Consider the following 16262-nt stretch of genomic DNA (forward strand, 5'->3'; position numbering starts at 1 on the left):
GTGGTGAAACAAAAGTTTACTTTTGTTGCTGGTTTGGTATATCCTATGGGGGATTAGCCACCAGTCTCTGGGTGTATCTGCCCTATGTCTCAGCAGTTTGTCCTGAATTCAGCATTCTCAGTTGTGGTCCAAGAAGGGGCACGGTTACAAAAGGTATCCAGGATTATTTTTCTGAATGCTATTTCTTTACCATGGTACAGTACATTGGGTATTGGGCAGATAGCTGCTAGGAATGACATCTACTAGTAATTCTCTACTGCACAGGATCAAATTTTACCCTGGAATGTAGCATTTCTTTAAAAGAAAGAGAAATTGCAAAACCGAATCAGACCTTCCAATGTAGTCTGGAAACCTGCCTTGGCAGTGGTGAGTACTTGATGCCTTAAAGAAAATGAGAACATAACATGCCAATGTTCAAAAAGGCCCTGATCATGCAAGGTACTGAGGACTTTTGTGAGATGCTGAGCACCCTCAACTCCCACAGACTTTAATAAGAGTTGAAGGTGCTGAGCACCTTAAAGAACTGAGTAGTAAATTAGAAATAATTCTTTTGCCATATCCAAAGGTGAGCAACTTGGGCACGAAATCTTGAAGTTTAATTTTGGATGATCTTATCTGCATCTTGAACTTGGTCTGCATGGTAAGTTTTATGGGGATGAGGGGAAACAGAATAAAATTTATGTGGATCATTTTAACAGAAAATAACGAACAAAACAGTGCTGAGAAAAGTCTCTGATTTTCATGAGTTAATATAATATTGAAAATATGGAAGCAATAAGAAATGTGCTTTTAACTAGACAGGGCCAAATTCATTCCTGTTATAAGGAGGGACAACCTTTTTTATTTCAGTGGAGTTGCAAGCCACTTACACAAGATCTGATTATGGCTCTAAATGCTATATTATTGGAAGAGATTAATTCATGTTTTATTACCGTTACTAAAATATTATAACTAGACCTGGTCAGAACCCAGAATTCTTATTCCCTGGGAAATTCCAAAAGTTTGATTTTTTTTTCATTTCAAATCAGAACGAAAAAAACAAAAAGAAATTTCTCACAGAATGAAATTCTGTTTTGACCTTATCAAAAAGTTTAGTTTAAATAAGGGCATCACCATAGATCTGAGCACCTTCCAATAGTGCATTAAGCAACATGGCTAATGTTTGTCACATGTTTTTTTCTCATCATCTCCCAAGTTGGAGAAATGTGAGCAGTGAGGTAGGTTTTTTTTGGATTTTTACACACACACACATGTTGCTCTATGTTGGTTGGAGAAGGCAAAGTCAAATAAATGTGCCTTGCTGTTAGGATGGAAAGAAGGTGATGAGATTTGCAATGGTCCTTAATTCCTGGAAAGGGCATTCCAGAGTCTTGGGCTGGCCCTGAGAAACTTCCATCTGCAGCACAGCTGAGCTTTACCATTATGGTAGAAAATTCTGTTGTTCTAAAAGAGTGAAGTCATCAGATATGGTTTGCATCCCAGAGTTTTAGTCAATATTTTAGATATCCTGGGCCCAGGCCATGGAGCACTTTTACAATAAGGACTGAGACCTTGAACTTCATCCAATATTGTATGGAAATCTGATGTAGAGAGTGGAGGACAAATTTGATGTACTCACAGTAGCCAGGATTGCTGAGGATACCTGCTGTAGTGTTGTGTACCAGCTGGAGTTTCCTAAGTGCTGATGGCTTCATGGCCATGTATATTGCGTTGCTTGCTCAGGAAGAGAAGATTTGACACTGGCCAGTAGTTGGCTAGAACTGATGTAGCCTGGGAATAAAATAGAATTCTTGTTATAAATATATTTTTTCTACTTTGTGTTTTAGCAAAAAATAAAGATGGGCATAAAATTTTAAAAGTAAAATTATTGATGCTGAAAGCAAGAAGAAGAGCATGAAATAATCCCGGACTCCAATCCTGCAAGTTTCTCCATCCCATCCAGAACCCCAGGTAAGTTAACAGGGCTGTACAGTGTGCCCATGCACCATGAACTGTAGACTGGGGCCTTATTTTTGTACATACAAAGACTAGTCTAATTTCATGTTCTGTTCTAGATAGATCCTACAGTAGATTGTATAATTATTCTCAACCAGGTAAATCCAAGTCTCACTCCCCTTACAGTCTCATTGGATCTGATTCTGATCTTCCTTTAAGTAGCTTTACGTTCCAGCAACTTAAGTGAATGTTACTCCTGATTTAGATTGGTGTGCGATCAGAATCAAGTCATACAATAAAACTACAGGTGTGAGTAAGGTGAGCAGTGTTTGGCCCATGTTAGGAATAATTCATAAAATAGTCTAGGGAGATGATTGACATCAATATTCACTTAGGGCCTAGCTCTGCTGCCTTTACTTAGGTTGTACAGTGACTTCGGGTGTGTCTATGCTACAACAGCACCACTACAATGCTCACTTAACTACATTTCTCAGGGACGTATGTGAATTTTTCACACCCCTCAGCAATGTAGCTAGGTCGACCTAAGTCTTAGGCATAGACCAGGCCTTACTGTATGAGTATTCCCATTTGTTCCAGTTTTGGGACGAGTCCAATGCATCTACTTACAGCAGGGGAGGGCAAACTACAGCTCCAACCCATCAGGGCTTTTGATCCAGCCTGTGGGATTGCCAGCCCCATGGCGCAGTGGGCTAAGGCAGGCTTCCTGCCTGCCCTGGCCCCACTCCACTCCTGGAAGCGGCCAGCACAACATCCCTGTGGTCCCTGGGACCCCTCCTGCACCTCAGCCACCTGCCCTGAGCCCCCTTCTGCACTCCACACCTCCTCCTGCACCCCAAACCCCTGCCCTGAGCCCCCTCCCACACACCGCACCCCGTGCCCCAGCCCTACATTCATGGCCTTGTATATAATTTCCCCACCCAGATGTGGCCCTCGAGCCAAAAATTTTGCCCACCCCCAACTTGCAGAATAAGGTCCTGACTCAGGTCTGCATTTAAACAAGTGCAATTCCAAACATGTACTCAAGTCCAAGTGACTCAGTGGGACTTAAATTAAGTACATGCTGTGCTTAATAGGGATGCTTTCCTGAACAGAAGCTTAACACCAGGAGGCAGAGTTTGACCCCTAAGATTACATGACAAATGTTTAAAGGCAGTGATTGCTGTGCTAAGCTCACTTTCCTGAAACAATAGTTTTAAAACATGTTTTTTTGATCTGCTATCTTAACCCTCATGAGATGTTTAATTATTATTACAGAAAGAGAACAGTGAAAAGGGAATTTAAGGAAAGGTACTGACTCCCTTAAGATTACACTGGGAACACAAAGGCCATGTCATTTAAAAAAGTCCAGAGTTTAAAATTGCTTGTTTGAATCTGAAACCTTTAATTAAAGTATTAAATCTACTCATTCTTAAAGTCATTTCCATCTCAATTGCAATCCAAACAAATCTGCCCCAAGGCTTATCATAGCAAAGAGGTTTCGGACCGAAAAACCAAGGTTACATCAAACCGGCCAGAGTTACTTTGTGTCAGGTGCTAAAGTTAATGTGTGCCTCAGGCAGATGAAGAGCATTAGCCCATACAGCAATGAAACATCGAAGTACATGTGATAAATTACCATGTATGACAATCAAATACAAGTCAAAGCCTACACACTGTGGCAAAAAGAGTAATACGTATGGAACACATTGTGCAATAAGCTGCTAAAGAGAATTCTCACTGAAGCTAATGGAGAGTTGTGCTCAATAATCAATTACAAAATATTGCTGTGTATACATTTATATTATAAATGTAATATCTTTATATTGTATATATCTGTGTGTGCACATATTGCCCAATTATTGTAATACGCACATACCTTATCAAATATTTCTTTTTTCTAACTTTTCTCTTGTGATTGCCTGCCTCCCTCCCCCCCTTACATTCATATAATGACTATTCTTGATAAAGGTTTGTCAGAGACTGCACAGATGAACAAGGGAACTGGATGAAATTGTCAGTAGTTCTGGAGACAAAAACAATGTAAGTGTTACAAAGAAAAATGAACTTTGTTATCAGGCTCAGAGACAGGCAGCCAAATCCTATATACATTAATGCCCCTTTATACTGCTTAGGAAGTTTGAGGAGACCTAAAAGTGGATGCAAATTATATTCACCGTATTGGAAAGTACCCTTCATGTGAATGATAAGGTGGTCCAGGATATGTTGTTATTATTATAGCAAATTTCATAACAATCTAGAAACACTGTATTGAACTTTCATAAGGCACTTTAATTTGCACAAGCAATGCAGATGTGAGCCTTATATATCAGGCTCTGTGTACCTGGATTCAGCAGCATTCCGATGTGGCAAGCTTGAAATTTTGTGGCATCTTCATTTAAATTTTAGAAATTGAGGTTTTAATGAACTAAATGAGAAAATGAGATAGTATAGTCATTACAGATGCCCCAGTGTTATTTATTTTGATATTAAATCCAGCCTATTTGAAATTATTCACACATTTTCCATGTTTAATTATGCCAAATTGAAAATGCAGAACTACATCATAGAAGTTGTCGGGGGAAGTTGAGGATTATGACACTTGGTAGGTGGCAGATGTAGTATGAAGTGGTTTAGGATTGTGGAATTAACAGATTAGCTGGATGCATCTGCTAAATGATCAGCAGTGAAGTAGTTAATGTTGACATTTAAACTGACATCTTTAGGTTTCAGTCTTAACAATATATAGGAGATGTATTTTTAAAACATTTCGGCTAACATGTTTTAACTAAAACTAATGTAGACAAGGCAAATTGTATTTTAACATGTGTTAGTTGGTCAATGTGAACAGTAGGCTTGCTCTTAGGCTTCACCTCAACCAGTTTGTGTTAAAATACAATCATGAAATTGCAGAACCGCTAACTATGGTATGTAACTTATAGCTGCAATCAGCCTGTGTGCCACACGACTGGAGGGTAGCTAATGTGACACCAATTTTAAAAAAAGGTTCCAGGGGAAACCCTGGCAATTGCCAGTAAGTCTAACTTTAGTACCAGGCAAATTGGTTGAAACTATAGTAAAGAACAGAATGATCAAAGACACATAGATGAACACAGTATGTTGGGGAAGAGTCAACATGGCTTTTGTAAAGGGAAATCATGCTCACCAATCTATTAGAATTCTTTGAGGGAGTCAGCAAGCATGTGGACAAGGGTGATCCAGTCAATATATTGGATTTGGACTTTCAGAAAGCCTTTGACAAAGTCTCTCACCAAAGGCTCTTAAACAACGTAAGGAGTCATGGGATAAGAGGGAAGTTCTTCTCATGGATCAGCAACTGGTTAAAAGATAGGAAACAAAGGGTAGGAATAAATGGTCTGTTTTCACCATGGAGAGACATAAATAGAGGGGTTTCTGCAAGGATCTGTACTGGGACTGGTGACATATTCATAAATGATCTGGAAAAGAGGGTGAATGGTGAGGTGCCAAAATTTGCAGTTGATACAAAATTACTCAAGATAGTTAAGTCCAAAACTGACTGCGAAGAGTTACAAAGGGATCTCCCTAACCTGGATGACTGGGCAACAAAATGGCAGATGAAATTCAATGTTAATAAGTGCAACGTAATCATAGAATCATAGGACTGGAAGGAACCTCGAGAGGTCATCTAGTCCAGTCCCCTGAAATCATGGCAGGACTAAGTATTATCTAGACCATCCTGGACAGGTTTGTCCAACCTGCTCTTAAAAATCTCCAATGATGGAGATTGCACAACCTCCCTAGGCAATTTATTCCAGTACTTAGCCACCCTTACAGTTAGGAAGTTTTTCCTAATATCCAACCTAAACTGACCTTGCTGCAATTTAAGACCACTGCTTCTTGTCCTATCCTCAGAGGTTAAGAAGAACAATTTTTCTCCCTCCTCCTTGTAACAACCTTTTATGTACTTGAAAAGTGTTATGTCCCCTCTGAGTCATCTCTTTTTCAGACTAAACAAACCCAATTTTTTCAATCTTCCCTCATAGGTCATGTCTTCTAGACCTTTAATCATTTTTGTTGATCTTCTCTGGACTTTCTCTAATTTATCCACATCTTTCCTGAAATGTGGTGCCCAGAACTGGACACAATACTCCAGTTGAGGCCTAATCAGCGCAGAGTAGAGGGAAGAATTACTTCTTGTGTCTTGCTTACAAAAACACTCCTGCTAATACATCTCAGAATGATGTTCGCTTTTTTTGCACAGTGTTACACTGTTGAATCATATTTAGCTTGTGGTCCACTATGACCCGCAGATCCCTTTCCGCAGTACTCCTTCCTTGGCAGTCATTTCCCATTTTGTATGTGTGCAACTGATTGTTCTTTTCTAAATGGAGTACATTGCATTTGTCCTTATTGAATTTCATCCTATTCACTTCAGACCATTTCTCCAGTTTGTCCAGATCATTTTGAATTTTAATCCTATCCTCCAAAGCACTTGCAACCCCTCCCAGCTCGGTATCATCCACAAACTTTATAAGTGTACTCTCTCTGCCATTATCTAAATCATTGATGGTGATATTGAACAGAACTGGACCCATATCTGATTGCTGCGGGACCCCACTCATTTATGTCGTTGCAGCATGACTGTGAACCACTGATAACTACTCTCTGGGAATGGTTTTCCAACCATTTTGCACCCACCTTATGGAAGCTCCATCTAGGTTGCATTTCTCTAGTTTGTTTATGCACATTGTTTATGTGCATTGTATAATGCACATGTGAAGAAATAATCCCAACTATACATACAAAATTATGGGGTCTACATTAGCTGTTTCCACTCAAGAAAGAGATCTTGGAGTATTCATGGATAGTTCTCTCAAAAACATCTGCTCAAAAAATCTAACAGAATGTTAGGAACCATTAGGAAAGGGATAGACAATAAAACAGAAAATATCATAATACCGCTATATACATCCATGGTATGCCCACACCTTGAATACTGCGTGCAGTTCTGGGTGTCTCATATCAAACACAGTATCTTAGAATTGAAAAGGGTGCAGAGAAAGGGCAGAGATTAGGGATATGGAACAGCGTCCATACAAGAAGAAATTTGAAAGACTGGGACTGTTCATTTTAGAAAAGAGATGACTAAGAGGGGATATGATAGAGATCTATAAAATCATTAATGCTGTGGAGAAAGTGAACATACACAAAACACAAGAACTAGGTGGTCACCTGATGAAACTAATAGGCAGCTGGTTTAAAACAAACAAAAGGAAGTACTTCTTCACACAATGCACAGTCAATCCACAATGGAACTCATTGCCAGAGATGTTGTGAAGGCCAAAAGTATAACTGAATTCAAAAAAGAATTAGATAAATTCATGGAGGATAGGTCCATCAATGGCTATTAGGCAACATGGGCAGGGATGCAACCCCATGCTCTTGGTGTCCCTAAACCTCCACCTGCCAGAAGCTGAGACTGTATGACAGTGATGAGTCATTCAATAATTGCCCTGTTCTGTTCAATCCCGCTGAAGCATTTGACACTGACTGCTGTCAGAGTCAGGATACTGGACTACGTGGACCATTGGTCTGACCCAGTATGGCCATTCTTATGTTCTTAATTTGCTCTGTCTACTCTGTGTGTGAAAACAGAAAATAAAGCGAGCAAACAAATTTCATTTGCCACTGCCTGTTTGTATTTATAGTAAACATCTTCTGTTTATCCAAAAATCCAGTGTAGCATAGAGAATTATTGCATTTACTGTGCCCTCTAGAGCTAAGACTAAAATGTTTGGGCTCAAATTCAATCCATTTACAGACTAAGGTGTTTTGTGGTGCTGTTTTGTTGGTTTGTTTTTCTGAAGAAAAGTAATTCCCTGGTTTTCAGCGTATTATAGATTCTTTAAGAGATAAGTATTGCTGTGGCAAAACCAAATATATTATTTGGACTTCATCATCTGACTCTTCCATTTCTTTAAATTAATCCACCCGGCACCTTACAGGTCTGGTTTACATGCAGCTGAAATTAAGTTTATCCTTATGAGCCAGAGGTCATTCATTATGCACTCTCCAAGCTCACTCTATGCCATTTCGTGGGGAGGAATAGTAACCAAATTATGCCTGGCTGTTTTTGTAAGGAGGACCATTGTTTGCTTAGAGAGACTTCCAGACTCCCTTGGTTTAGGATCTGAGGCTGGGTTCAAACCACAGTTCCAGAGTTAAATGTTAAAGCAGGTTAGCCACTAATCCACCAGCTACAGTATCACTTAGCACTGCAAATGGTTGATCACATTTTGCTTCCAAAAAAGAAGCATTTTGATTATCCTATAGCCTAATATCTGCTTGTATACAAAAGCAGTGCACTGCTCTAGATAGATAGTGGTAGCTTTGGTATATTGTAATCTCAATGTTAGTATAATTGGTCCAGATTCACCAGTATGCCCTGGCTCAAATCAACCATAAACCTGTTTTAACTAGCTTCTTGAATATTCTCCCTATGTAAGAGACGCCTTGGTAGTAGTGTACAGAGCCTTCCCTACCCACTCTATGCGTGAATGAAAGGAAGTGTTATTGGGGTATGCCTATATCCAACTGTTCCCTACATGGACAGCTAGCACAAGATAAAACAGCCCTCAGATTGCTCTAATTTTCTCTGAGCAGTGAACCAGCTCCTGCACTGCCCCGGATCAGGGAGAAACATCAAGATGTCCTAAACCCACCATTGCCATCCCCCTAATCCTGCCCCAAGTGCAGCTTGGCTCGGCTTGGAGTTCTGGCTCATTGCCTGCAGATGTAGTGAGAGGCTGAAGCTCAACAAAATATGTATAGTTTGGCAATCCTGAAAATCTCCAAGAAATAACTCTTCAACTAAAACTACTTCTGGGCTCCAATGGGCTTTTGGCCTGAGCAAAGAAGGCAGCGACAGGCTCAGGTCTCTAACCACTGGTGGCCGGGATGCAAAAGTCTTTTGTACAGCCCTAAACTTTTTCAAGTAGGAGCCTGACAAACAGCAAGGCAATGCTTCACTCAACTAGGCAGGGGGAAAACCCGTGGGTTGCTTATATACAACAGCCTATGTGTATACGTTTTCACTAAAATCAGCAATTACACCCTTTGCCCCCCTGCTGACACAATTCTTCCCGGAACAGATGCGTTTATGTAAAGGAATTACAACTTCACCGCGTAGTTTAGACTGATCTGTATTTACAAATAAACTTTTCTTCCGATCTGAAACGATGCACAAACAGAATTAGACCACAGCTTATAAATAGACAGACGGCTGGCTTTCCTAGACATTTGACGTACACGGAGTCCGTGGGAGCAAGGTCAGGAAAAGGGATCCAGATCCTGCTCTCGCTGAAGTCAATGGCCAAACTCCTCCGGATTTTAGCGGATGAAGGATCAGACTCACTGTCTACGATAAAGTGAAACAGAATGTCCATGGTCGAAAATGGCTAGACACCTATAGCGAAGTGGAATCTCCTGTTCCAGTTTTGTTGCGTGTTTTCAGGGGAGCTGTAAATGTTACTCTTTACCCTGATGTAAATTGCCCCAAGCTAAAAATACCTCACTCGGTCAATATAGCTGGATCCGGATCACTGTAATCCTGCAGCAAAAGAAAATGTGGTTTGAGTGATATAATTTGTTTCCCAGCTCTGAGGTCACAGTGTCTTCAGTCTATCTCAGGGGGAGTTCTTTGGCTCTGCCAACACGTATTGTCTAGCGGCTGCTAGCACGGAACTTGTTTGTGGGACTCATGTCAATTTCACTTTACTTCTGACCGCAGATGGAAAGAATGCGTTCAATTATAAACCAATTATAAGGTGTTTTACTTTATTTACTTGCTTTGATTTCAGCACATCATGTCTCTTATTAAAAAAAAACACGCATTTATCTGGGGTAGGGCTGTGTTCCCCAAACCCCTTCCCATCTCTTGCCTTTTATTATCTGTGTTTAATTATAAATTAGGTGTTGTTTCTTTGTTCTTCCTAATAAAACGCAGTTTACTTTAATCAGTGTGTTTCAGAACCTAAAAGCAGATTTTATAGCTTAATGTATCTCTCTTTATCCGTCTGCTGCAAGAAATTTAGCAACAGGAATTTGTCAAGCTACAAGTTTGGCTCTTCACATTATTCTGCAAATTTGTAATTTACTTACCGTATTCACCAGCATTTTATAAGGAAGCAACTAAAATTAAACATACTGCAAACAAATAACGTCAGTGTTTCAGCCAGTTGTTACTGTTTTGAAACGCTATAAAACAATATCTTGAAACATTGTTTTTTATTCTGACCAGCTGTAAAATAAACTTAGCGACTAGACGTGAATATTGTTTTTAATTGACAGTTTTAGAAATAAAAATATAGGTAAAAATATAGGGATTATATTTACTCTATTTTAATGGCCAGGCTTGGAAATAGCAATTTTTCTCATATGCAGCATTCGCAACTGCTCCATTAAATAAATATATGTTATTTACAAGACTGCAGTTCGACACTGGTCAAATGCTATAGTTACAGTGAAGTCTCATTCTAGGCCTGTTTTAGAGTTGGATTCTCTTTTAAGACATCTGCCTAGCTAGAAAAAACCTTACACATAAATCTTGCATATTTTAACTCCTCTTTTCCGGAAACACACAATCCAACATAGTTTTAAACTCTTAAGTTTAGTTGTAGTGCTGTTTAAGCTTGCTACTTTAAAAACCAAAACATTTTCCAGCATATCTTTCAACAAGTGAATCCAAGGTACATCAGTAATTTATCCAGCTTTTTCTTTTTAACAGACCTATATTTTTATCATGTGCAAGAGGTGGAGCCTCCAAACTCATTTTAACAGATTATGTAATACATAATATTTTGTTATTCAAACTCACGGACCTTCAAAGCACGATCTAAAACAAAGAGGAAAAAGGCACCAGGCAATAAGAAGTTAAGTGAGTAGTATTAGCCAAACCGATCTTGATTCCTATCAAATATTTAATAAAAAGTACAAACTTAACCTGAACTTTTGCCCAAACACTCCCCTCTCACTAATTAGAGCCATTGCTCTGAGCCAGCTTTATGTAATTGACAAGCAACCAAGTGATTTAGAAGTTTGAACTTTGCTAGCTAAAATCTGCAATGTCAGATTTAGCTTTCTAGCTGTTTAAAGCTTCTTATATTACATTATGAAAATATATATAACTTCGGAGTCTTTTCTCCAGTTAGCACTTAGAAAAGGACAAATTAGAACATGGCCTTTTGAAGCAATAATGTTCATTCTCTTTTAATAAATCTCCCGCAAGTACTATCCCACATCAGACATGTTGCAGCACCAAGCACACCAAGGAGAAAAGTTTGTTGGCGTTAGTTTTTTATAAGACTATCCCGAATGGTAAATTAATATCCTGCAAGCTTCCCTGCCTCAGATAACTCTTCCATTTATTTAATTTTAATATTGAGAAATAAACCTTTTTTCCCCCTCCTAACTGGCAATTAATTTTCAAAAATCTATCCTTCTTAAGCAATGACTCACAGGAAAAAGCGTGATACAAGTTCTCGGACCGAATTTTGAAGTCTCCATAGTTGGGGTGGGAGAACAGGGTTTGTCCTCTAAATTTCTACCCTCCGCCCCAGGGAAAAAAAAAGATCGTTGAAGAGGTTAGCATTCAGGAAACTAGTAATTAAAGAGCTCCTCAGCGGGGATCCGGATTAATTTTGGACGCTCGATTAAATCTGAAATTCTTCATATAAATTATTGTCAGCTCCATGGGCTGACACAAAGATGATCTTTTGTGTTGGAAAAAATAAAAGAGTTTATTTACAAACGGTCCTGAAGATTGGACGCTGAACACGCGAACCTGCTGATAGTACCACAGTGTGAAAACAGGGGAACGGATTTTACGCCCTGTAAAACAAAATAAGGACTGCTGGGATCTGCTCATGGCTGGGTTTATTTCAACAATGTAGGCACAGGTTTTGCCTCAGTCAGCCAGGCTCTATTTGAAGTTAAGCAGTCACTTAAAACGCGTCCTAACCGACACCAAATTACAAGTTCAGCTCTGAAACCTTTTGTATGTTTGGAGCCTCCATTTAAACCTCTGCAAGGCAGAAAGACAAGACTCACTTTTAACCGGCTGAAATCCTAGCTGGGTCCAATTGTTTGAAGGCTAATATTTTAAATGCCAGTTCGTTGTAAGCCAGTGCTCACAGTATATTTGTGGGTTATTACGGTAGAGGAGAATGCACAACAAGTAGAATGAAGAAAAACACCTGGTGCTAAAGTATCAAAAATATTTCCACAGCGGAAGATACGATTCCCTTTCTCCCCCTTTGGCACACCTGGAGCAGTCGGTTGTCGTCCTAAAATAAGCTAGGTATTAAGAGATACTCGATTTACTTAACACAGATCCTTCCACTAGTGAAGTCTCCTTTCGACACACATTGCAGGAGGTGGTACGTTTTCCTGGCTGCAGGAGAACTCCGCACAGCTGTAACTATCTTCCTAGCGCTTGCAGCCATGGTAAACCATTTGGCAGTTAGACTCGCATAGGATCAAGAATGGTTCCTTGGCTCTGTGCTCCTTAAAGTCCACCGGCGCCTTGAGAGAGATCTCAGTGGAAGGAACATGACTGCGATCGGATTGTTTTGTTCGCTTGTTTTTAAATATAGCAAACATTTAATGACTATAGTATAGTCAGAAGGCCGGATCCTCAGCTGGTATAAACTGGCTGAGGATCTCCCCAGTTCAGATGTATTTACAAATCATGTATATGTTTGACAAATCAATTTCATGGCCGGTTCCCTGAATAAAGGCCCAATCCGAAGCAAAACCCCTCAGAAAAGACTGAATTAGAAATGGCGTTTCCAATAGCAGCCTTGAGGTGATATTTTTCTCCTTTTGGGGGGCCTTAAGCTCCATTTTGTCTTGTCGAAAAATCGGTTTAATCTCAGGTATTTGGCGTTTCGATTCCGAATGACCTTCCTACCAGACCGGAAAGTCTTTCCCAGCTCTTATTCGCACGAGCGTTTGTCTGATAGCAAAGCTGCTGTACTCCACTCCATTCACCCTCCATCCTATCTGCTCGAAAGCCCTTATCAGCTCACCAGGTTTCAGGACAAATGTTAACTTCGATGACAGACACCAGGTTTCCAAAATCAGTATCGGGCAAATACTGCGCTTTACTTGAATGTATTAAAGCACCGAAGAACAACTTTGCAGTTAACTGGCTTCAATTCTGTGTTAAATTCCCAGTGAGAATTATTTGTAGACATTATTTTAGTTTAAGAAGGCACCCGTTTGTTTAAACCAAACTCTTGTTATGCTGTTAAAGTCTGGAGAAGAATAAAATGGATACCATGCATATAGTGTGTCCAATATCTCAATTATACCAAGCTGAAAGAGCCTCTTTTTGGTATTGCCAACATTAGCATTCCGGGACTGGTGCCTCTCAGACTGAAAAATATACCGTGTATACAGAACAATGACAGTTTGAAACCCCGAAGTCATTTTCTAAACGGAAAAACCTGAAAGAACAAATAAACCTCATTGTCGTCTGTCAGGAAAAGCCATTTTAATTTTAAGTATTAGATGGAAAAATGTTATAATTCCATAAAACGTAGAAAAGAAGAAAATAGTTTTGCATCGCGTTAGAATTAAAAAAAAAAAAAAAAAAACCCACACGATTGGGGAGCTTTTTGTTACCTAGATTGCAGAGATCAGCAGCACATTACATGGGAATGTCACGTCTAGGCGCTCTCACCTCGATTTTCAAAAAAGGGTTACTTTATTCTAACAGCTGTACAGAGCCATTATATATAATGTATATATTACAAAAATATTCCTATCTTGTGTATTAGTGCATTTTGTTAAGGTCAGTCGTCTAGATCTGTATGCATAGCATCAATACTGTAAACAAACTACTGGATGGGATTCTGGGTGTGGGGACACCTCAGTCAAATAGAGTCTATAGACATTTAATTCGTGTGTGTGTGTGTGTGTGTGTGTGTGTTCGTTCTAAGGCACAATAACACAGTGTCCAAAACTAACAAGAAACTATTTTGGGTACCACGGTATGTACAAACTTCTAGGCACAGAACATGGCTTCTGTGATTTGCACCGAAGTTATTCCACAGTCAGTTCAAACTTCTGTCCCCTCCCTGCTATAAATCAGATGGTTGACGCTGAAGCTGTTAATGAGCCCACTTGGCTGGCCGCTGGCGCAGCCGTTCATTCTCGAGTGGGCCAGGGGACTCGGTTCGGAGTTCTGGGCAGTGCCGCTGCTGGAAGCGGAGCAGGAACTCGGAGCAGGCACATCTTGCCTCCCGTGTGAAAACTCGCCCGCCAGCCCTCCCGAGAGCTGCCTCGCGAAGCCCTGGTTCCCATGGACAATGGCCTGCATGTTGGAGGCAAAGCTGGAGAAACACGGGCTCCGCTGGAGCGCGGGCGTGGGGGAGGACTTGGGCCCGCTCCCGGCGGCGGGAGAGTGCTGCGGTGCAGGGGAGCCCAGGCCCCCCAGGCCCGAGGAGTCTGGAGACTTCAAGGCACCGCCGCTCTTGTCTTCCGCTTTGTGGGGCGCTCCCGGGGCGCTGGACCCATGAGCGTCCGACCGCCTTTTCCTCTTCCTTCGAAAATTGCCGTTGTCGAACATTTTCTCGCAGTTCGGGTCTAGGGTCCAGTAATTGCCTTTCCCTGTGAATAAATGAACAGCACATGGGCTCAGGGGCTGGGGGTACAGCTCGGCCAGGGCTTTGTCCCGTTAGCCAATACCTGACTGGTCAAAGCTTCACAGGGCAGAAGGGCAGAATACTGCCGGGGCAGTCGCCAGTCCCCTGCCCCGTGGCGACAGCGACCTTTGCAATGGTTAACCGACGTGTAACTAGCCCCCCGCCCCCCGACACAAGCTGCTATTTGCCTTTACAGCCAGCGTGCTAATAATGTTAAACAGGCCCAAAGTTTAGCATCCAAAAGCGTCTCTACTCACTCTTCAGTGAGCTCCGCTGTTATTTCAACCCTTGATAAATAATACTCGCATTTTACACTGGGGGCCTGGGAGCTGGTCCGTTGCAAATGCCAGCGTGGGTGTGACTTTAGTCCCTTGGCGACGCGGTACCAGTATGCAACGTGCTCCCACTCAGGAGAAGAATGGGGGTTTCCTTACCTGGATCGTCTTCATCCCTGGGCACTTTCTTAAAGCAGTCGTTGAGGGACAGGTTGTGCCTGATGGAGTTCTGCCAGCCAGCTTTGCTCTTCTTGTAAAAAGGGAAGTTTTCGGCCACGTACTGGTAAATCTGACTCAAGGTCAACTTCTTCTCCGGAGCGTTTTGGATGGCCATCGCTATCAGAGCCGAGTAGGAGTAGGGGGGCCTCACCATTTTAAAAAACTCCTGCTGGCTGGAGAGAGATAACCAGCTGAGATCTGCCCCTGCAAAGCCTGATGCAGGGGCCAGGAACTGTCTCTGGCTGGTCCCATAACCTGAGGGGATGAAAGAAGTCCCATTAGTCCCAGAGAGATAAGGAGACGAGTTGATGGCAGGTCCATTGATCCAGAGGTAGGGGTTCGCTGCTGGGGGGCTATATTCGCTCAGCCCATAGCCTGCTGGATGAGCTGATGGCCTCTGTGGGTGGTGATGGTGGTGCAGGTTTTGCGGGTACATTAGGTTATCACAGTACACCGCCATGTCCAGTAAATCCTGTGCATTGGGATGCTGGAGGGGGGCCGACTGTGGATTTGCGGGCTGCTGCCCAAAAGAGTTCATAATCCCCTGTGATCGGTGGAGTTTGAAGGACTGGAGCACAGATCATCAGCCCTGGATGTCTCGGACTACTGAGCTCCCAGGCACTAGGGAAAGGCATTTAAATAATGGCCTGGGGTAGACTCAGGCTGCAGGCGACCTCAAACCAGAGAGCAAATAGCAAAAACAGGCTGGAGCAGGGGGCAGCACCGCCCATTCGCCACTCCACCTCCACTCAACCAACGGGCTGCCACACCTACCCTGGGCACAGCCTCTCCGCACCCTCTGCTCAACCCACACTACCCCCACATGCACCTCTCAACTTCCTCCTGCACCCCCCACAGGCCACCCCGTCCTCTGCACAACCCATCCTCTGCATCGCCCCCTTCACAGCCTATACACCACCCTCCCCGCTCTCTGCACAACCCAGCCTCTGCACCGTCCCCTCCCGCACCCTCTGACCAACTCACATAATGCCCCATCCACTGCACAGATTCCTCCTGCAGCCCCACATGCCGCCCAACCCTCCGCAGCACCCTCCATACCCCCATCCTGCACCCTCTTCTTCACGATCCAGCTATGACCCCAGCTTCTGCACTACCCCACCCTCTAAAGACACCCCTGAACTGAGCA

General features: G+C 42.0%; 1 protein-coding gene across 1 annotated transcript; it reads right to left on the reverse strand.

The window, feature by feature from the left end:
• Nucleotides 1-779: 779 nt before the first annotated feature.
• On the reverse strand, nucleotides 780-15990 carry FOXI2 (forkhead box I2). Its single transcript, XM_007053042.4, has 3 exons — nucleotides 15056-15990; nucleotides 12237-14586; nucleotides 780-1770 (listed from the first exon to the last, which is right to left on the reverse strand). The coding sequence occupies exons 1-2, from the start codon at nucleotides 15651-15653 to the stop codon at nucleotides 14036-14038; spliced, it is 1149 nt and encodes a 382-aa protein (XP_007053104.2). The 5' UTR covers nucleotides 15654-15990; the 3' UTR covers nucleotides 780-1770; nucleotides 12237-14035.
• Nucleotides 15991-16262: the final 272 nt, after the last annotated feature.

Source organism: Chelonia mydas, chromosome 7 (genome assembly GCF_015237465.2).
Source record: "Chelonia mydas isolate rCheMyd1 chromosome 7, rCheMyd1.pri.v2, whole genome shotgun sequence".
NCBI lineage: Eukaryota > Metazoa > Chordata > Testudines > Cheloniidae > Chelonia > Chelonia mydas.

Coding starts and splice junctions, on each gene's coding strand:
- FOXI2 (XM_007053042.4), bottom strand. CDS start 15,653: ATGAACTCTTTTGGGCAGCAGCCCGCAAATCCACAGTCGGCCCCCCTC. Junction 14,587..15,055: donor CAGGGATGAAGACGATCCAG/GTAAGGAAACCC, acceptor ATTTATTCACAG/GGAAAGGCAATTACTGGACC.